This window comes from Triturus cristatus, chromosome 1_2 (assembly GCF_964204655.1).
Source record: "Triturus cristatus chromosome 1_2, aTriCri1.1, whole genome shotgun sequence".
Classification (NCBI taxonomy): Eukaryota; Metazoa; Chordata; class Amphibia; order Caudata; family Salamandridae; genus Triturus; species Triturus cristatus.
Window position 1 is genome coordinate 530,112,710 of NC_140580.1, and position 22,464 is coordinate 530,135,173.

The following is a 22,464-nucleotide window of genomic DNA, read 5'->3' on the forward strand; positions in this document are numbered from 1 at the left end:
CAAAGAGCGACAAGCGGTCATCTGCTTCTGCTGGACCGAGGGAAAGTCACAAGTTCAGAGCAACTGCAGTGGGGTATGGGCCGGAAACAGGGACCAGGTTAGTCTGGCTGAAAAAGTTACCTTCTCAAAGTCTGGCATGAAGAGCTCCATTTGCAGTGGAGGAGGCTACGAGGAGCAGGGAAGAGTCGCAGATGGTCATTTCTGTAGCACGAAGATACGGTCAGGCATCGCAGACGATTGTTGCAGGAGCTTGAAGTTGCCGGTTATCGCGGGCAGCTGTTGTTGTTGTAGCAGGGAGTGCAGATCTCACATTGCTGGTTGTTACTGGCAGTTGCAGTAGTTCGCAGAGTCAGGTTCTTAGGCGGAGCTCAACTGATGCCAGCCAAGGGTCGTGGCCTTGGAGAGCCACCTCTGAGGATGGGGAACTCATTCCAGTAGAGGCCAGCAAGGCTTGGGCAGGTCCCGTTGCAGTTCCAGGTAAGTCCATTGCAGCAGGCCAACTAGGCAGTTGCAGGGAGGCCTCTGGTGCTTGTTGTGTCCCTGTAGCTCAGACATGATGTTAGCCAACTGAACCTTGGAGTCACTCAGGCAGCCATGGATGGCAAGATCACATCAGTTCTTCCTTCTCAGAGGGCTTGGCAGTCCTCAAGCAGCAGGGCAGCCCTCTGGGGGTCAAGGCATTCATCAAGCAGTAGTGCAGTCCCCTGGAGAACAGTGCAACCCTCAAGCAGCAGGGCAGTCCTCTGGAGAACAAGGCAGCCCTTCTGTAATGTCCACAGGTCCAAGAGGGTCCTGAAGAGTGGCTCTGGAGCGAAAATGATGGTGCACACTAAACAGCCATGGCAGAGAGGCCCAGGGGTGTAATTGGAGACTACCCACCCTTTGCCGGGCGAGGGGTTGGAGGCGCACACTGCAGCAATACTAGCAGCCATTGGAGACACTAAGGCAGCATTGGAAGGCAAGATTAATAAATTGGCCTTGGACCTTGGCCTTTTGCAAGTGGATCACCGCAAATTGATGAACCGGGTGGGGAGCCTGAGACTGCAGTGCAACAGCTACAGCTCATTACCATAGACCTCGGCATACAACTGCAAACCTTGTGGCAAGACGTGGGGCAGCTACGAGATATAGTGGAAGTTGCAGAGGGTCGCATCCTATGCAGCAACGTATGAGTGGTGGGCCTCCCTGAGTAAATTGAAGGGCCCAGTATGGAACTTTATATTGAAAACTGGCTCCTGAAGGTGGTCATGTATAGAAAGGCCTCTAAGTTCTTTACGGTCTAGAGAGCCCATAGGGTGCCGTGTGACCCTCCTAGACCAGGCGCACTCCCCGAGAACAGTGGTAGTCCGACTTCTCAGCTACCGAGTTAGGGATGACATCCTTCAACAAGCCCATGTGCATGGATCGTGGGAGGTTAATGGGGGTTGGCGAACATTTACCCTGTTTAGCGTCACTGAAAAACATTTCTTGCTATAAAACCATTAGATACAGGCCTAAATTTGAAATATGCGTTTCTGTTCCCAGACAAACTGCGAGTGGTGGACCAAGACGTCTCCCACATTTTCGCTACAGCAGCAGAGACTTGGACATAGATGGAAGGCAAGGGCTGCAGTTGGCTATCTGAGCAGGAAGTCCCAAAACAGGGAGAGTGGAGTGTTCCCAGACCCAGACGTAAATCCTGCCGTTGATCAGAGGCAATTTTGACGAAGGCCCAAGCAGCGACAGAAAGGACAACGATAGGGACGGAACTGCAATGCACATGCTTGATACCTTGAACAACAGATCGGCTGAGATGCACACATCTCTGAAGATCAAGACGACACATCCAAAGACTCCTTGCACAGTGAAGAGACTGTGGATGGCCAGTGGTGAGCCCCATGACTGTTGATCTGTTCGGGTGATGGTGCGGGGACTAGAGCGACTCCAAACACTAAATGGGCAGTCTAAAACACCCCATGGGCCCATTCATCTGGGGGCATCTAGAACTGCTGTTGGGAAAGACAGGGGGGCCACACCCTCACACAGTGGTGGACACCAGCAGCTCTTGTTAAGAGAACAGCCTTGTTTAAAATTTTGATTGCAAAGTTGGGGCAACAGGCATCTTGTGCATTGGGTAGGTACGTAATTATAAGTCCACAGCACAAGTTGATTGTGAGGGTGGAGCTTTGGATGAGAGGTATTGTTGTTTGGAGACAAGGGAAAGACAGTAAGGGCCCGATTCACAGAACTAACTTAAGACAAAATCCTAAACTTACTACCATTTTGGTATTCACAGAAGGCACTTACTCATTTTGGTATTCACAGAAGGCACTTACTCATTTCAGTATTCACAGAAGTTTGGAGTCCTAACTTTAGGACACCTAAATGCCTTCTGTGAATACCGAAAGTCTTAAAATTAGGATTTTTCTCAGTTTAGTAGTAGTAAAGGTAGGACTCCTAACTTTAGGACTCCTAAATACCTTCTGTGAATACCGAAAGCCTCAAAATTAGGATTTTTCTCAGTTTAGTAGTAGTGTAGTTAGGACTCCTAACTTTAGGACTCCTAAATGCCTTCTGTGAATACCAAAAGTCTTAAAATAAGGATTTTTCTCAATTTAGCAGTAGTAAAGTTAGGACTCCTAACTTTAGGACTCCTAAATGCCTTCTGTGAATACCGAAAGCCTTAAAATTAGGATTTTTCACAGTTTAGTAGTAGTAAAGTTAGAAGTCCTAACTTTAGGACTCCGAAACTGAGAAAAATCCTAATTTTAAGACATTCGGTATTCACAGAAGGCATTTAGGAGTCCTAAAGTTAGGACTCCTAACTTCTGTGAATACCGAAGTGAGTAAGTGTCTTCTGTGAATACAAAAATGAGTAAGTGCCTTCTGTGAATACGAAAATGGTAGTAAGTTTAGGATTTTGTCTTAAGTTAGTTCTGTGAATCGGGCCCTATGAGTCCCGAAGGGGTGGGACTGGAAGATGCTGCAGAGTCAAGGGTTTAATGAAGAGTAACAATCCAGGTGGCTTGGGCCGAGGTTTAACCCTGAAGATTCTCTCCTGGAATGTCAATGGCTTGGGGATAAACTCAAGCGAGGGGTGGTGAGAGGATACTTGCTCAGACATGACCCCGACTTATCCCTGCTGCAGGAGACCCACCTACTATGTAATAATTGCGGATTTCTGGGTAGAGGCAGATACATGTTGTTGGCACTTGTGGGAATCTTGATCTGCCGATACCCCCTGCTGGAGGTAATCAACAACTGGTTTGATAAGAAAGGGTGGCAGGCCGCAATCTATGGCCGTTGCTATGGGGAGGACATGGTTCTTGGGTCATAGTATTTTCTCCCAAGCTTACAATCTTTAGGCCTGGAGCCCATGTGGTCCTGGCAGAGAGCTTGCTGGATCCACTGGGAATTATTGAGGGCACCCTCAACTTGACTCAGAATGGGAGGATGTTGTCTCATTACATGCTGATGATATTCTTATTTATCTTGTGAAACCTCTGCATTCTGTGCCAATAATTCTGAGCATTCTGGAGATTTCTGGGACCTGCAAGGGGTTACACATTAACTGCAACAAGTCGGTGGCCTTCCCCGTGGGAGGGGGGATCCAAACTGGCCTCAAAATTGCCCCTTTTGATGGGCAACCTGGGGGTTGAGATACTTGGGTATTTTTGTGATACCAGACAGGGACTTATATCTCCAGGAAAACCTGATGAAAATCGTGGATGCCTATCGCAGTGATTTAGAGAGATAGAGAAAACTTCAACTATCAGTCCTGGGCTGAGCAGCCCTCTGTAAAATGATCAATTTGCCAAAATTCTTATACATTTTGCAAAATACCTGCTTCTCCGTACCGGATACTTTCTTTCATAGGGTGGACACTGTCACAATGGTGCTGCTGTGGGATTTCAATAATTACCCTCTCACTACTGACAAGATGCCAGGCGAAGAGGGGCATTCCCTTCCCGAATCTCCGGCTGTATTATTGGGCCTCACAGCTGTTGACTACAAACGATTTGGCCTTTTCGTCCCAACAGGAACCCTCCTTGAGGGCGGACCATACTGCCATGGCCCCAGAGGTGTACCTCTGCCGACTTTATGATGGGAAAGGGCTGCCTACACGCTCCTCTCCCATGGAAACGTTGGTCAAATCAAATCAAAATCAAATAAAGCTTTATTCGATTAAAAAATAATCATAAAAGCACAATTTCAATTCATTACAATCAAGGATAAAAAACATATCAATCTAAAAAGGTAAGGAGGACTAGCCCCAAAGATCTGAATAAGTTTTTCCAGTACAGTTTCTTACATAATAATAGTCTTCCTACATTTGAAAACAGCCTTTAAAAACGATGAGACCAATAGAGTTATAACCTTTTCCCCCAGAGATTGCATAATTAAAAAGGCTGGACGGCACTGTTTCATCCCTAATGTTCTAAGCACTGGGACTATCCACTGTTTCCTCTGATAATTATAAAATTTGCAGAAAAATAAAACATGCATGGTAGATTGTACAGACATACCATCGCAGGGACAATTACACAGTTGCCTGGACCAGTCAATGGTTGTAGGAAAACTAAGTAATCTATGCACAATGGACATCCAAAACTGTGTCAGTAAAAATCTGTCAAAATCAGAAAGTACATATGTTAAATAGGGCTGTATCTTGAAAGTAGTGAGAATATTTTGATGCGCCTGGACCGAGATTTTATAAATTTCTCTATTTAGTCTGATATTTTCGAGGTAGTGCAGGCAACTTAGTTTTAATATTTTCCTATTTACTTTAAGCAAAGTGCTAGGTTTGTCAAAATATTCTGGATGGCCCAATTTTAGGGAGAAATCTTTAATATGCATAAGCCATCCTATGTGAGAAGCCCCATCTAACGCACAGCAATCTCTGATCACTTGGCGATTTCAACTGGTCAGTTCTGTGGTCCAAATGTGATGCCAGAGGAGAAATGGTTGAATACCAATAACATCTTCTATATATGGTAATCCCAACTCAGAATGACAATTAAAAGTAGAAGTGCTTACTGGAAGAGCGAGCAAATTTCTAAGAAATCTATTTTCAGACTTTTGCATTGAGGTCACGTCTACGTAACCCCAAATACCAGCTCCATAGGTCGCAATTGATATGCACTTAGCTTTAAAGATATGGAGTAATTTAACAGGGGGATGTCTGCCTAATTTTTTGCTAAAATTACTCAAAGCTGTTAAGGCCTTATGAAACAACAATCTTCTAGAGTTTACGGCCTTTGTCCATAGACCAGTGCGGTCAAAAAGGACCCCCAAATACGACAAAGTATTTGTACAGGTTAGACAGTTCTCATCAAGAAAAAAAGACAGGCTCCTGCTGCTCCCCTGACCACATTTTAAAATAAAGGTTTTTGACGAATTGACTGTGAGTCCCAAATCAGACATAAATTTTACAAAACTATTTAATACCCTCTGGAGACTGTTCGGGGTGCGAGCCATAAGCACCGCATCATCCGCGTACATTAACACGGGGAGGGGGCTATTCCCTACCCCCGGCAAGTCCTTGCACTCCTTTTGCAAAGTCAAATTTAAATTGTTAATATATAGAATAAAAAGGAGGGATGCCAGGACACAGCCCTGCCTCACTCCTTTCCCCACAATAAAACGATCAGAGCACTCTCCCTCTGTTCCAAAGCGCACCCTGGCAGTTGCCTCAATATAAAATTCGCGCATTAGGGAGATCAAAGGTAATTCTAGTCCTACCTTCTCTAAAATCAACCATAATTTGTAACACAGTCAAAAGCCGCGGACAAGTCCACGAAGGCTAAATAAAGAGCACCCCTTTTGGCCTTACTATATTTGTTAATAATTAATTCCAAATTTAGGCACTGGTCTATTGTACCCAGGCCCTGCCGGAAGCCATATTGAATGTTGCTAATAATGGAGTGCTCATCTGCCCAAAGCTGTATTCTGGATAAGATTACTCTCCCGATTATTTTGACCGTGGAGTCCAAGAGCGAGATAAGGCGATAACATGCAGGTTTATGCCTATCCCCCTTTTTAAAGATCGGGACCAGGATCGATTCTCTCCAAGTAGCAATGAGACCCGACGATATACAGGCATTGATGACATAAGTTAAAATAGGTCTCCAGAAGGCTACGTTGTATTTAAAAAGATCCACGGGGATGCCGTCTGGCCCTGGGGCTTTACCGCTCTTGCTTGAACTAATTGCCACCTCAATCTCTTTCAATTCCAATTTGAGCTGTGAGTGGAGATTAGCAGTCTGGAAATCTATCCTATCACCCTCCAAGTCGCTAATACTTGATTCGGGGGTAGGAATAGAATATAGTTTAGAATAATGGTCCACCCATTCCTTACCAGTTACAGCTATCTCAATACTTGCTCTCCCTGTATCGGCTAAAAACGGGGCATTAACCGCTTTCCAAAAGGCTGAAGAATCTTTCATTTCGGATGCGGTTCAGAGATTATTCCATGCCTCCTCCCTAAGACTATTTTTTCTTGCTTTCAGGGTATTTCGGTATGCCCTTCTTGCTTCTTTTATTCTATCATTGTTTGGAGGCCTACTGTGAAGGGCAAGTTTAAGATTAGAGTGTGCTTTACTACAGCTGTGGTCAAACCATCCATTCTTTACAGTGGGTTTCCTATTGGAATTTACATATAAATAGTTTCCTAATGTGTTAGATAGGTCAAGAAACCCCTCCACTATCTCGGAAGCTATGTGACCATCCCCAGTGCATTTTAATATATTCACTACAGTTACATAAGATCATGTTCATAAGTGAGTCTGGATCCATTTTTTTCCAGCTCAGTGAGTAACCATTTTGTCTCGTCAGGGTGATATCTTTTGCACGATGAATAAGAGGATCCTTGCCTGTGACTAATTTATGATTTAGCTTGAAACCAATACTTTGTGGGAAATGATCACTGAGGGCGATGTCATGGGTTTGAAAATTGGTAAGTCTAGAGGCATGTCTTGCTGAGATTAAAATAAAGTCAATGGTAGAGAAAAGTCCACGTCCGTTAAAAGTTGGGCTGAAAGGGGCCGGGGAACTACATTAAGTGTTTGCAAATCCCAAGTCGCCAGTGAGCATAATATCGTTTAAGGTCTCACCTGGGCCAAGATGATTAAAATGAGGGAGGCTAGACTCGCAATTATATCCAAGGCCGCAAACTCCGGTATCCCAATACTGACAAAGACTAATATTAAAGTCTCCACCCCAAATTATAAGGAGATCTTTACAAGAGGCCTCCTGGGACTTATTGACGTGTAAGGATATTACCCTCAACATTTCGGCCTGATCTTTACGCAAAGCATTATTATAAAAATTCACGATCAATATGCTAGTAGATCTATCCAAGTCGGCCTCTATAATTAAAAAGTGATAATCAATAAACAGTGTTATTATATTTGACAAGTTTGTATGATAGGCTATATGGGTGGAGAGTCCTCCCATTGCTCTTCCACGCGTTGATGCAACTTGGTTCTGCTGTGATGGCATGACCCGTAATAGGGGATACTATTAAATCATTTTCCAACCTAGGGACAGGGTCAACCACCATACTAGGGTCGTTATCAACTGCATCCATAGCTGTTTTAATTAGGACTGGGGGGGTACTTCATTGACATTCTTCTGAAAAGCTAACTCTGTAATTGTATATATATTTACCATGTCGTTAGTAGAACCCAAAACATTTTGTCTCTGTGCAAACGGGTTCATATCTATGGAGATTTCAGAGTTCAGCAGATTCAACCTCTCTCTTTTCTTAGGGCGTCAATCCACCTGGTCCAGATGAGAGAAAAGGTCATAGCGATTCTGGACTGGAATGTTATAAAATGTATGCCTTAAAGGATATTCCCTTTCCTGTCTGTATGAATGTGCAATATTCAAAGGCTGATAAAAAAAAGCCCAACGGAACCACATTAATATCATTCAGAGAAGTAGAAAACAAACCCACCCTTGACAAAATGTGATGAACCAAATATATTGATTTGAAAGTTAATATCACACAGTCCCCTGGCATAGACTTCTTACCCTTCCCTAGCCAACTAACTCTTCTAACCATTTTAAAATTACAAAACAGATTGTCTGAGGAGCCGAATTTGGAACCCAGCCAAAACAGAGATTTGTTCCTTAATGTGTCCCAATGTTCTGTGGTCCCAGCACGTAATTGCGGGACATTAGCCAGGATCACAGTATATGGAGCCACCGCCGGAGGGAGGTCCAAAACTGTCTTAGATTCTGCACATACGTTGTAATCAGGTGCTGAAACATTTGACACAGGGCGGTTATATGTTCCTGAGTGATGTTTCTGTTGCTGGTCTGGCCTAGGGGCGACATCAGGACAGAAGAGGATGCCAGTGTTTGTTAGATTTGGCGCTTGAATTAAAGTCCTTTCTGCAGAATCAACGGACCGGACCGTTGAGTTAGTACCGACCTCGGGGCCCGCCTCAGTATTTGTGATTAACTGGAATTGTCTTCTTGGAATCATGCTAGTACTAGGGGTGCGAGTGGCATTTACCAGAGTGTTGTTTTTTTGTCCCCCCAAAGTAGGAACCGCACCAAGGGGTACTTTAGATCTCGGAATAGCCGACTGGCAAATTTCTGGATGGTTTAAAAGTATGGCTTCCACAGTGCCCACTCTTTTAGCAAGGTCTGCTAATGTTTCTCTCAAGTAGGAATCCAGAGTGTCAAATTTAAGGCCGCCAAGTCCTTTGAAGTCTTATGCGGTGGGCCTTTATTGGTGTTATTCCTACGGTTCCGCAAATCTGTAACTGATTTTGTCTTTTTAGAATTTCTGACCCCCATAATACTAGAAGAATTGTTGTTAGCGGCAACTCTATCATATTTTTGTTTATGCGGGGTAATAATTAAATTGGTTTCATGATTGGTGGTGTTCCGCATTCGTTTGGTTGGAGGTTGGGGACCACTGTCTACTTCTGAGTCATGTATAGTGATATGCTCAGAGGAGTTTGCAGTGCACCCATTGATGGTTACACTAGGTTCCAGGGTTTCAGGAGAAATTGATGGAGGAATGGAGAGCTCCTCCCCCATACCTCCCACCACTGCCGGCCCAGATCTTTCGATGTTTATGCCACCTCTACGGATGATATCTGCTGTTCTATGGCCCCCATCGCTCCGGACAAATATTTTAAGAGACTCTGATGGCTCCCCCCACCTTCCTTATGGGGGTTTTTAGGGCACATGGTTTTCCTCTTCCCCATATCTCTAAATGTACAGCCAAGGGGATCAATGTCAGAAAGGTTATTGCAAGTTTAAGTGGGCTAAAGGCCAGGTGCTTCAAAACTTACCCGCTCCCTTTTATATGTTGCAATGCCTTTATGAGTCTCAATGCTCCTCTGCGATAGAACCAGGAGCTGTGGCCCAGCCCAGCCTTCGTTGGCTTATGACGGGCTAAGACGGGCTCGTCTTGGCCCGGGCCGCGCCCGGGCACGCCCCGCGTGCGTCCCGCGCTGTGGGTCCTCTCTCCCGGTTTTCTCGTCCCTCCAGGGACTCACAGGAAAGTGCGTGCGTCGTGGGGGCCAGGGGCCGTGTGCAAATTAGCATAAGCAGCAAGGTCAGTCTCCCGCGCTGCGGGACCTCTCTCCCGATTTTCTCATCCCTCCAGGGACTCACAGGAAAGTGCGGTGCGTCGTGGGTGCCAGGGGCCGTGTGCAAATTAGCAGAAGCAGCAAGGTCAGTCTCCCGCGCTGCGGGACCTCTCTCCCGGTTTTCTCGTCCCTCCAGGGACTCACAGGAAAGTGCGGTGCATCGTGGGGGCCAGGGGCCGTGTACAAATTAGCATAAGCAGCAAGGTCAGTCTCCCGCGCTGCGAGACCTCTGTCCCGGTTTTCTCGTCGTTCCAGGGACTCACAGGAAAGTGCGATGCGTCGTGGGGGCCAGGGGGCATGTGCAAATTAGCAGAAGCAGCAAGGTCAGTCTCCCTGGTGGTCAATATATGGAAGAGGGCAACGCATACACTGAGGTGGCGAGAAAGAATGACACTGGAGACCCCCTATGGGACTCGGACCTCCTCTGTGGTCTGCGCGAGTTAGAGGGAAATAAAAAATGGGACCTTTTGGGGATCTCCTAACTGGGTGACATGTGGAAGGAAGGTACTCTCATTTATTGATTTGCAAGCTGAATATGAACTGTCTGGGAGGCTATTTCTGAGATATCAACAGATGTGATTTATATTGGGTACGTGTGAGACTCCCGGGGGGGAGTTGGAAGAGGAGTCTCCACTGGCATACAGGGTACTGAGTTTCCCCCTGACAAAGCATGCGGTGTCCCAACTGTACTCTACACTCTTGATCAACAACCTTTCATCACTTGAACCTTTGAGAGAGAGATAGGAAAGGGATTTGGGAAGAAGCAAGGAGGGTGGCTGGGGAAAGGCAAGTAAGTATGCCAGAGAGGTCATGGTTGGGGTGGGATTCCATTTGATCCAGTTAAAAATCCACCACAGGGCAAATTATACACAGACCTGCCTTTCTGTATGTATGTATAACATATTTGTAAAGCGCTCCAATCACCCAACGGGCATCCTGGCGCTATAATCCAAATAAACCTGTGTAAACAGCAGCAGGCTACTCTATCCTAGGAAACAGATGAGTTTTTAATTGTTTTTTGAAAGGTAGAAAGTCTCCAGCACATCTAAGCGACAGTGGGAGATTGTTCCACAGCTTGGATGCCATGTAGACAAACGAGCGTCCCCCCATCCGCTTCCTCCGGATTTTGGGGACCGTTACCAAGCTAGCTGACGCAGAGCGGAGAAGTCTGGCAGGGCTGTACCAAGTGAACAATTCCTGTAAGGGGAGTGGTCCCAAACCATGTAAGGCCCGGAAGACCAAACACAGAGCTTTGTATTCGACCCGCTGAGCAATAGGCAGCCAATGCAAATCTTTAAGGGCTGCAGATGATGAGTCAAACCGTCGGCGAGAGAGTGCTAGCTTGGCGGCAAAATTCTGGACCCGTTGCAGTTTGCCCAGTGCCGTGATGGGAGCCCCCAGAAGTAGTGCATTGCAGTAATCAAGTCTACTAAGAATGATACTACGCACTACTTCTGGTCTGGCATGGGCAGGGAGCAAAGGAAGAATCTTCCGTAGGGTACGTAGAAGCCCCATACAGGAAGACACTGTTTTGTCAATGAAACCCTCAAGTTGAAGATTGGGTTCCATGATCACACCCAGATTGCGAACCGAGCTTGCTGCTGCTACTGTGCCTTGAACAGAAGGGGGCCAGAAGTCTTGCGGTAGAGGACGTGAAACACGATCCACTGAGCAATGCAACACCTCCGTCTTGGAGCTGTTAAATTGCAGCGAGTTGTTACTTAGCCATGTTGCCGTGGAGACCATACAGTGATGGAAGGCCTCCAATGACACCGCTTTCTCCCCCTCAATGGAGAAGACGAGTTGGGTGTCGTCAGCATAATTGGTAACCGTTATGCCAAAAGATTTAATTAATTGGACCAGGGGGCAGAGGTAAAGATTAAAAAGAATAGGGCTGATGGCAGAACCCTGGGGTACGCCCTGCCCTACCCTTCTGATGGTAGACTTGAAGGGGGGAAGGGCAACCACCTGATGTCTATTGGTCAAGTATGAAACAAGCCAATCTCGGGCCAGGCCCATCACCCCAGCCTCCTCTAACCTCCTGGTCAAAATGGCATGATTGACCGTATCGAACGCTGCCGACATGTCAAGCAGCACTAAAAAGGCTGCCTGACCACTTGCAGTGGGTCGGACTACGAACAAACACTGCCTGCGGGGCTGTCGGCTGAAGGGCGCCCTGATGCATGCAATGTGGGAATGTCTGAAGATTATGGTCTACTGGGAATGGGTGGGGGAGACAATATCAGAAGTCCTGGGCTATGAGGGGTGGCTCACACCCCAATTGGTTTCACTAGGCATCAGGGGCGAACCAACCCTGGACCGCTATGCCCTGCTATTCTGCAACCTCACACTGATGGTGGTACGTAGAGACCTACTGAAGTACTGAGGGGTGCTAACTCTGTCTTCCATACGGAAGAGGAAGGGAGGCATGGATTGGTGTATGGGGCGGAAAAACTGTTGTACCAGGCAAGAGGTTGCACATGCACATTTGAGAAGGTCTAGGGTCCCTGGAGGGAAGTGAGGGAAGAGGAAGAGTTAGGAAACACGATAGGTATCTTGCTAAAGGAAGGCGGATCAGGCATGAGTCACAGGATAAACTGTATGGTTTTGATATTGTTATGAAAAAAGAAAGGAAAAAGACCATGGCTGTTGCGTGTGTGGCATGCCCCAGTCGAGACCTCCGGAAGACTGAAGCAATGATTATTATATGTTTTGCTCACATGTCCTCGACAGTTGGTGGGGTTTGTTATATTGATTGTTTTTCTTTGTGAAAACTGAATAAAGAGAACTTAAAAAAAGACTGTAGGAACTTTTCACTGCTAGGACATGTAAAACTTAAATCCACATGTCCTACTTTTTAAATACAATGCCCCACTGCCGTATGAGCCTTTTGGGCCTACCTTCAAGGTCACTTATAAGTATTAACACGCATTGGCATAGCCAATAGGTCTCGCCTTTGGGACCTTATAAGAGTTTTATATGGTTATGTGACTATTATAAAGAGTGCAGGGCTATTGTGCATACATTATTATAGAGTGTACAAAAATGTCTTTTGTCTCTCTAGTTAGGACCTAGGGGGATTGTGTCCTAAGACTCTTGCACCCTACTGGTTGTATACTATTATGTGGGACGTTAAGACTGGTGCAGACATCAATGCTTTGATCCCCATTTCCGTGTGATAGGTCTCGCTTTTGGGACCTTATAAGTATTTAGTTATGCAACTGTTGCATGGCTAAACACTTATAAGGTCCCAAAAGCAAGACCTATTGGCTATGCCAATGCTTGTTTAAGATGGAGTGGCACACTCCCCTCGAGAACATGTGGACACTACTGAAAGAGAGATTTCTTCCTTCTAATCTTAGGCAGCTCTATTAATTGCTCTTTGGAGGCATGATTTAAACCACTCTCTTGATGGCGGTCCCTTTCATGCCAGGTAAACCAAATATTATTTCTGTAGGGTGTCATGAAATGTAAAAGCAACGTCCAGACAAAATAAAGGCATGCTTTCATGTCTTGAATTACGGCCATTAGACGTCCACTTTCTGTTTACGTATTTTTTTACGTATGAGGTGGATAACCGATATACGCAGCTTCCCTTTTGACTATTCAGGCTTCCACTTCCCAACGTTTCTGGTAGTCAATAAGTAAATAACAGTAAAATGCAGTGATCCAATAGAGTTCGATATACTCGCTTTCTTTCCCATATTCACTTTTGGTTTTCTGTAGGGAAGTGCCTTCATTATTTTGTATTGCCGTAGAGTATTAGCATATGTTTTTAATATTTGCCTCTTTATTTCTTTCTTAATTCTCAATGTCATTCTAGCCCCATAGTTTTATGCAGCAATAATAACCGCTGAGCATGAAACTATTTGGACTTTCTTTCACAGTGCATCATGGTCGCTATTTTGCCTGAATTCGTGGTGACCTCCATGATGACAGCTGGGGTATAGGTCAGAACTTCATCTGGGGCTCAGGTGCACATCCAAGATTGTCAAGAGTGTGACTTTATCAGAAAACAGCCAGGCTGCTTCTAAAGCCAAGATGGCTGGTACAGATTTTGTTTGTGAATGTTGCCTTTGCCCTTGGGAAGTGGCTGCCCCCTTGCTGGCGAAGTACACTGTTGGAGATTTAGACCCGTCTGAGGCCTGACTGTGCTTTTTATTACAGTTGAATTTTCTACGCAGGGCTGTCGTTAGCCAAATCAGTTTAATATTATTATACACTGAAAATTATTACAGGGGCTTTCAACTAAACTCTTATTCCATTGGTCTGTTCTCGTTTTAATTTTTCTTCTGCCCACTACAACACATAGAATGGGGTAATTGGTCAACCCACTCCAGCTATTGGCTCCCTTCTTGTGAATTATGGCATTCTGCTCTTTCGCAAAAAGCAGATCCACAGACGAAGTACATCCCTGTTTGATACAGGCTACTATCACACTGTGTGCTTTTTGAGACTTGAAAAATATTTTTGCTTATAAGAAATTTTTTATAAATCGGCGGGGTATGGCAGCTCCCCCAACAATAAAAATTTACAAAAGGAATAACAAAACCACCAGTACATTGAAAAAGCCAAATGGCAATCAAAGCCAAAAGCCTGACAGCCAATGCCAGACTGATTGACTTTGCCTTTGCAAAACAAGCATTGGCAGTTTGTCTACCCACACGTATCCTATAGAATTCCTAATACCATGTTTTCCCCCTCATGATTTGTTAGGGCAAATCACGTTTTTTTTGAAGCTCAGTTTAATATTTTTATAGTGTAGCCCTTTGATTTGGGTGCTAAGGCATGTCTCGTTTTGGGCGCTTAAGTTGCTTTTAAGGGACTCCTTCAATGTCTCCTAGTGTCTGTTCTTGCATTTTGAGCATCTCCTTTTCTTCCTCAACGTGGAGGGCGCATCCTCTCACTCATTTTCATGCAGCTTGCGTTTTTTTCTGTATAGCTTCCTCCTGTTGTGGATACTGATGCTTCCAAACCATTGTTGATTAAAAACTGGCCTCTCTGACAAATGGTTAGTTTTGTCTTTCCTACTTTTTAGGTCTCGCTGACGTTGCAGCGCTTCGCGCTGCCGCCAACGAGACTTATTGTTGCCGTGTTTACTCCCAAGGGAGACAGACCAGGGCACGCGCAGCGATCGGGGCTGTGGACGCGCTTCTGAGACGCGCTTGCGCAGACGCACAAGCACAGACACACGCGCGCGCACACACTCCGCCGCTGCCGACCCCCCTCACCGCATCCCCGGCTGCCTGACGCGCGCGCACACACCTCGCCACCGCCGCCACGCAGACATTTTGGTAAATCAGTGTACATAAATAACATCACGGTAAATGTACATAGGGTTCACTCAGAAAGGTTGCGAATAATAGTTGTTAAAACAATGAGAACCCCTTGATTGAATGCATGAGAAAGATCTCCGCTTGACGCTAAGTATTTATTGGCACATGAGGAGATAATGATACGCCAACAAGCACACAGTGTGTCCGCGGAGTCGCGCTCGCTACTCACAACCAGTGCCTTCAAAAACACTCCGTACGCTCCAGCCGCCAACACCACAGACAGAATGAAGGGAGGGATCTGCAGGAAGACCACGTGTTTGCCAGTCTACATAAACCGAACATTACTGCAGCACTCCGCTCTCAGACGAGCACCCGGCACCCACTCTGGATAAGGGAGGAGTTTCCTTGTCGGAAACTTAATTCCGCCCTTTCTTGCTGTCTCCTCTCTCATAAACCTAGCGCGAGGCCAGCAGTGCAGCTGGCAGTCCACAGACCCGAGCGGCGGCAGCGAACGCAGTGAGGCGTAAGTGCGTGCTGACATACTAGGACGGTAAGAGATGCTTCCGTGCACGCGAACAGGACAGTGGGAGGCAATGCGTGCCTGCGCACCTGCCTGACATCATCCCATCGTGGCAGAAGGCTGTCCCATCATGAATATAAACTAAGCAGCCTCTACAGCTCTCCGATGAGTCTTTACAGGTGAAAAAGATTGTCGTGATGGTAAAACGATTTGGGTGATGTGTGTCTTGTTGTACCAACTCATGAAGCAGCGTTGCCTTTAGAGTTTACTATAGCAAGGACCTGTTTAATTGTGCGGCAATGATGCATCATACTGTTTTTCTCTGAGGCATGAGAATACAAATTATGTGGCAAAATGAGATACTCCTGATGCACTATTATTCCATAATGTTGTAATTTTAACACATATTATTACCACAGGGCCCAAGTTTAATCTCTTTATAATCGTTTAATACCTGAATACAACAAGGTGGCAACTTAATCTTTCCAACAGGTCTGCTACTGCGCTCTATCACCAGCTGCGTGTAAAAAAGCACATTTTCATACCCTTGAACTAGAAACATTTTTTGTTGTAATTTGGAAAATATGTAGAAGATGGAGGCTTATAGGGCAATTGCGGTAACTCTATAATTAGATGGACAATGTTGTGGTAATAGAATCGTGTAGTGTAGTTCAAGTGGCCCAGATTACAATGCGGCATAGAACGTTTTCCCTGGACTATACAAACTGGATGTATGTGCTTCCCTCTGAAAATGATTATTCTCACTAATTGTACTTGTGCCTGGATTCTGGGCGGATATCCAAGGATAGGAAGCTTTCACCATGCATACCATGTTCTAATTATGGACTTTCATTTTACAAGCTGATGCATTCTGGGATTTGTGAGCTCCGTGACTTCAAATGAACCAATTAGACTAATATAAAAAGATGTAGTGGTTTAAAAGAGAGGAAGTATGCTAGGAACATGATGCCCTGGTGTCATGGAGGTATCTGGTAACCTTAGCAGAGTGAGCATACCTTAAAGAGTGGGTATGGTACAGGATGTTGTAAAATAAGTCTATAACTTTATAGTATTTAAAGACGAGGCGTTGAGGTGTGCCTTTGCTTTTTACCGCACTTTGCCCAAATCTACCCGATATATATTAGGGTCATTGTTGCCAGACTTGCTATTTTTTCTATTGATTTTTTTACTGTTTAGTTTAAGCAAAATATACATTAAATTAAAATAAAACAAGACGATCAGTAATAATTCATCAATACCTTTAACACATTCAGCATTATTTGATTACATGTGAGAGTGCGAAGTAAACTATTTCCTGAGTATGCTAGGATAATATTTTGTGCTGCAGGGCATCAGACTACTAGCGCCCTATCATTGTTGTGTGGAGGCTGAACCGATCCCTCTCCTGCCATCACTGGCCTCACTGACCGCTATCTCTTCACTTTTGCCTTATTTGCCTCCCCTCCGTCAGTATATACATTTCACTAAAAGTATAATTACCCTAACAGCATTAACTCGTTATTGTCTTTAACTCGTTCAGATCTCCTAATCCTAATCCTATCTCTTACCCTTAACCTGGTCCTATTGATTACATTTATTTTACCTTAACCTTAAAAATAACTTAAAATTAGTCCTATATCTCTAGGTTACCATTTTACCTGCACCCATGTCCACTGGAATTATGCAATTCTTCAATCTACACCTGTGGTCGCTAAATGTACTCTTGCAGTAGGATTGTTTTCCCCCACATTACTCTTAATTATGTGAGCAGACGTAATCACGTTATTGTTGGAAATTCCGTGTCAAAGGGTAATGCAGAATTACTGAAATTACTCCAGCATAATTAGAATTACACCCAAGCCTATTTAGTACTCCTGGCAATGGCTCTGCTACCCCCTTTCTCAGAGGTCGGGATGATGCAGTGGAAGGACAATATTTCTATACCTTGCCATTCCCTTAGCTTCTCAGCAGCAAATATAAGTTTGTTGAGAGGCTAATGGTGGAACCATGTGCCAACAGTGCAAAAGTGTGCACTATTCTTCTGCCTTTTTTGGGGAATTTATGTCCATTCCCCCATTTTCTTAGCAGGTCTTCATTCCGTTGCATGTTTAGGTTTGACGTGTAATGATGTTTACACTATTTCGAGAAAACATTCTGAATTATGTACATACTCCATGGGGATTTGGTTCATCCTTCTTCACCCACTAGTCTTTGACTCGGGATTCTTTAGACACAGGCTGTTTTTGGTTGTATCCTTCCACCTCCACTGAAATGCATGTCAGTCTATTTTACATCTGCAATGTCTCTTGTCACTCATTTAATTCTTTATCTCATCCATGCTTTGTTTACCCAAAACATTCCTATTTAGGTCTCGCCTGGCGTTAGCAGCGCGTATGCGTTGCCCTCGCCATGCGAGGGCTTCTTGGAATCTATACGGTTCCAGAAGTCGTGTGTCCGCTCCGTCTGCAATTGTCATTGGCGCGCATCGGTTTTCGTCACTTATTATGCTGAATATGCTTCGTTGATTGCAATGGGGGGTTTTTAGTCCCTCCTGGTTGCCACCCTGTCTGCTTTAGGCCACGCCCACCGGGATTGGATCTTTCACTGACGGCGTGAGACAGTGAGTTTTATAATGACTGGCCGCACTTTTTTTTTTACTATCGCGTGCTGTTTGTGTTCTTGTTTGTTCCTGTTTGCCTTTGGCGCTCACACAGTCTTTCAGGGGCGCATACCTTGCATCAGAGGTGTTAGTTGTGTTGGACCCGAAGGCGTCGCAGCACTTTACATAAGTGCACCAGCAGCAGTCACGTTACCAATGGTAACAACTTCGTTTTTTGTAGCAACATGAGTTGGCCATCTTGGTTGGCGCTAGTTGAATAAATCGCATTCCAGCTCAGAGTTTGCTGTTGTGGCTGCTACTTTTGTTGTTCTTTCAGCGCTTGTTTAATTACGTTTCCTCTCCCAGATGGAAGATAACTCATCACTCAGCAGGGGTTCACTGTGTGTGTCCAGGTTCTAGTCTGAGCATTGCTGAAGTGGGAAGTCATGGGAGGGGGAAAGTGTTACTGGGGCCGGAGCATGCTCTGGCCGGTTTGAGTCTGTTCTCTCGCAGCTTGTAACTGGAGGTGAGGGGTGTTAGAGCTATCCCCACACCCTCCCCCTGAGGTGGGCATCAGGCCGTGAGAGGAGAAAGGGAGAGATTGATTGCGAACAGCAGGAGTGCAGTAAGGGTTGAGCTGCTCCTTTTCACAGTCTTTTAAAAGTTGTCTCGAAGACTCGAAAGCGAGGAGGAAGACTAACCACCTCAACCCTACCCTACATTAACAAGCATTTACAATGCAATAGGTCTCTCATTTACACGAGTTTGAGCTATTGACATTGCAAATGACAATGCCTTTTATTTTTGTTTTCGTTTTTAGAACATAACTAAAAGGCATTGTCATTTACAATGTCAATAGCTCAAACTTGCGTAAATGCGAGACCTATTGCATTGCAAATGCTTGTTAGATATGGTTAGGCAGCCGGGCTGTCTACATGACTTATTGTTACAAGTTCTCTAAATTCTACATACTGAGCTTTGGCTCCACACTGAGGATTATTACTAGCTCGCCTTATGTTGATGGGTGACTGGTATATCATTTAGCCTTCAGTGATCTTCCATTGAAATGAATGAGAGGTTGTTTAACATTTGAAAAGTGCAGTTAGGCATCTTGCTGTTTGTCATATTCAGTTCCTTAGCAATAATTTTTTACTAGTTTTTCCCAGCTCTAGCAAAGTAGACAGTGGAGACTTTCACGTGAGAAACTTTATTTGTGCATACAAACAGCATTTATGAATGCCTACATTTATATACATTGGGACCTTAAATCCAGACCTACCTTCTTTGACAAAAGTAGTTTGATAGTTTTTCCAACACCCTAGATCTGATAATTACAGTATGAATGCAGGGGCAGTTATTTATAATCTATTGTATTTCCTGTTTTTTTCTAATTTGGCTACTGGGTTAAAAGTATGAAAAGTTTTAGGATGAGCAAAAGCTTGAAATCCCAAAGGTTATAACTTTAGTATGAACGCAAAAAGCTTGAAAACAACAGTGGTCTAAATACATTGAAAAATGAAAAATGCATTAAAACCACTTAGGGAGTTAAAATGTTGGTAGTAGAACGTTAAAGCTTTGTAAGAGGTATAGTTCCGGGATAAGTGAAAGTGTAGTTTGTGTTAGGAGTCAGTATGTGGGTATGGGTTAAGGTTAGTTAGCCTTTAGGTAAAGATGAATGTTTGAAGCACTGGCACTTTCACCGACTTCTAGAACGGGATAAATGAGTTCATAGTAAAGGATGCATTTCACTTGAAGTAATCGCACCATTGCATATAGACACAATAGTACCTTTTTTGTTATTTTCGTAGATCCACATGTGGTGTTAGATAACACTGTGAGCTAGAATTTGTAAAGCCAATAGGTCTTGCCTTTTTGTCCTATTCAATTTGCAAATGTTTTTCCCCCCACTTCTATCAAACCTAGTTGCAAGGAAATGTTTTTACTGATACAGTGAAACATCTGCAAAAATGAAAAAATAGCAGGATGACGTGCACTGACGGGCAGCCTGTCTTGATGCCTCAACATATATTAATTTACCATTCCAAGATGGTGGAATCCACTTGGAAAGGTAATTTTTTTAAATAATTCCGTGTATATACGCCCTTTTTAAAAACTGAGTAGGTGGCAGCAAATGGCAGCTTCTGTGCTTTCCAAAAATATGAAAATATAAAAGAAAAACATTTTTAAAGTGCTGTGACAAGAAGGGTGGGGAGCAAACCGAGGGGAAGGTGAGTGAGAAGTTAAAGGAGGCAGAGAAGGGGAGAGTAGGGAAGGAAGCAGCAGAGGAGCTGGATGTAGGGGAATACATTAAAAAAACGAGTGGTGCGCGAGAGCGCGCGCGCGCTTGTGTGAGGGAGCAGGTCATCTGTTTTGCATTATGGCGCACGAGTCTGGGCATGATAATGCAAAACAGATGTCGGCCGTGCGGGTAACAAACACCAATAGGCCGTGGGCGGGGCGAATGCTGGACATGCGCCTGCATTTGCCCAAGTGCGTGCTGTCTTTGTTAGAGGGACGCAAGTAACGCCCAATAGCCTGCAATGATAACAAAACCACACGCACGAGCGTGTGGTCAGCTTTCTGAAGCCCCTACAAGAAGTCTCGCGTTGCGTGAGCAGAGCTGCGTACTGCAATGCCAGGCGCAAGACCTAAAGATGAAGGTTTAGGCCTCCCAAAAGATTTATGTTACGAGATTCAAATGGCAGCTTAAAACTGCACAACAGGCTGCAGTGGCATGCCTGAGAAATGTTTTAAAAGACTACTTCAGTGGGTGGCACAATGAGTGCTGCATAGAATTTACAGGCCCTGGGTACATATAGTACCATTTACTAGGGACTTACAAGTACATTAAATGTGCCAATTAGGTGCAAGTCAGTTGTACTATATTTTAGGGAAAGGGCACAAACTCTTTACCATTCGTTAGCAGTGGTAAAGTGCACAGAGTGCACAGAGTCCAAAACAGGGGGAGTGAAGGCAAAAAGTTTGGGGCTTACCCTGCAGAGAGTGGCAGGTCCAACAGAAACGTTCTGTGGAATATGCAAAGACTTTCTAGATCGTTATGTTTTATCTTTATACTGCTTCCACAATATTTCAGTGAGACACAGTTTCCTTTATCTCCTTAAATATTGATTGTTGACCTTAAACAACACTGTATTGATAACAAATGCATAGTTCAGTTTAACCAGAGGGTTTATTAAAAGTGTTTGGCTGTTTTGCCTTGTGACATTCCAAGGTATATGTATCTTGTATGGTTCAGCTTGCATTATTTTTCTTCTACAACTTGCACATTGTTTCATAAACGAGACAGCATTAAAAATAAAACAAAAAGCAGTAAATGCTATTTGAAAGGCACATTGTGACTGTTATTTTGAGATTGCTTTAATTGTTTCATTTTTTTTTTAAGTTTTCATATTTCTTTGTTGCAGGACATAATGGGCTGGTAGCGGTACGTATTTCGATCTTTTATATTCCTGCATGATTTGATTACCTCTAAATGCTTTTGTTGGCTACTTTTCAACACGTGTAATTTATAGATAATATTAAATTGTTTTTTTCCATAAGAGATAACAGTTCCAAACTTTAAAACATGATTCAGCACGCTACCTGCGGGCGGGGTGATAGGGGAAGCTGTTGGAGTCCGGGCAATTGCAGGGATAAGAAAAAAATCCTGCAGTAAACTGGAGGCCTCTGTTCAGACCCGTCTTGCTTAGCAATGGCTTGTGGGAGCAATCAGTTTAAAAGGAGAAAATCTACAACTAACACTGTGGTGGTTGCTGCCGAGTTTATGGTCTATTACCAGTACTGCCCGAGAAAATGGAGTGAATTAAGTCATATATGTAATAAGCTGAGACGTAACGCCAGTAGCAGCTGGCATGGAATGAGGGGGTAGGGCAGGGGGGCACAAAATAATTAAATTTAAAAAAAACTTACCTCGTGCGCCGCCGCATTTCTACTCCGCTTCTCCGGAACCAGGAAGCACCTAGGCTCCCCATAGCCAATCACAACACTGCAATGCAGCATTGTGATTGATCTGAGCACCGTGGATCGGCACTCAGATGGGGACTGGGAGCCTGGGCATGTTCCCCACCAGGCTGTGTAATGCAGACTGGTGGGGAACATGCAAAGTGCACGTGACTGTTTTGCCGGTCCAGGACGTCCTGCCAAGCAGTCATGCTCACTTGGAGTGTGCAAATCACTCCTCCCCCTGTGCCCTTCAGCCCCACCCCGCCCTAACCCAGCCCCGAACTTGCGAAAAATAATATGATAATAACTACGTTATTATCATTTTATGTTTACTGCTCAAAGAGCAGTGGGGCGATGCTCCACTTTCGGCAGTCTAGCGCCAACGCAGGCACCCATGCACCAATGTGCACGGGTGCATCCATTGCATGTAGGATTGTTTTTATGCAGAAAGGGGCATCTTCCAGCACAAAAATAATCCTAAGAGGCGTTTTCCTCTTTCTGCAGCACACATAGAAA

At 44.6% G+C, this 22,464-nt stretch overlaps 1 protein-coding gene across 1 annotated transcript in view; it reads left to right on the forward strand.

Moving 5' to 3' along the window:
* The window catches only part of PYROXD2 (pyridine nucleotide-disulphide oxidoreductase domain 2), a 332,144-nt gene that overhangs the window by 55,791 nt on the left and 253,889 nt on the right, over positions 1-22,464 (forward strand). Inside the window, exon 2 of the mRNA XM_085606329.1 lies at positions 21,411-21,430. Coding sequence (XP_085462455.1) covers positions 21,411-21,430 — 20 coding nt within the window. The remainder of the gene's footprint in view (positions 1-21,410; positions 21,431-22,464) is intronic.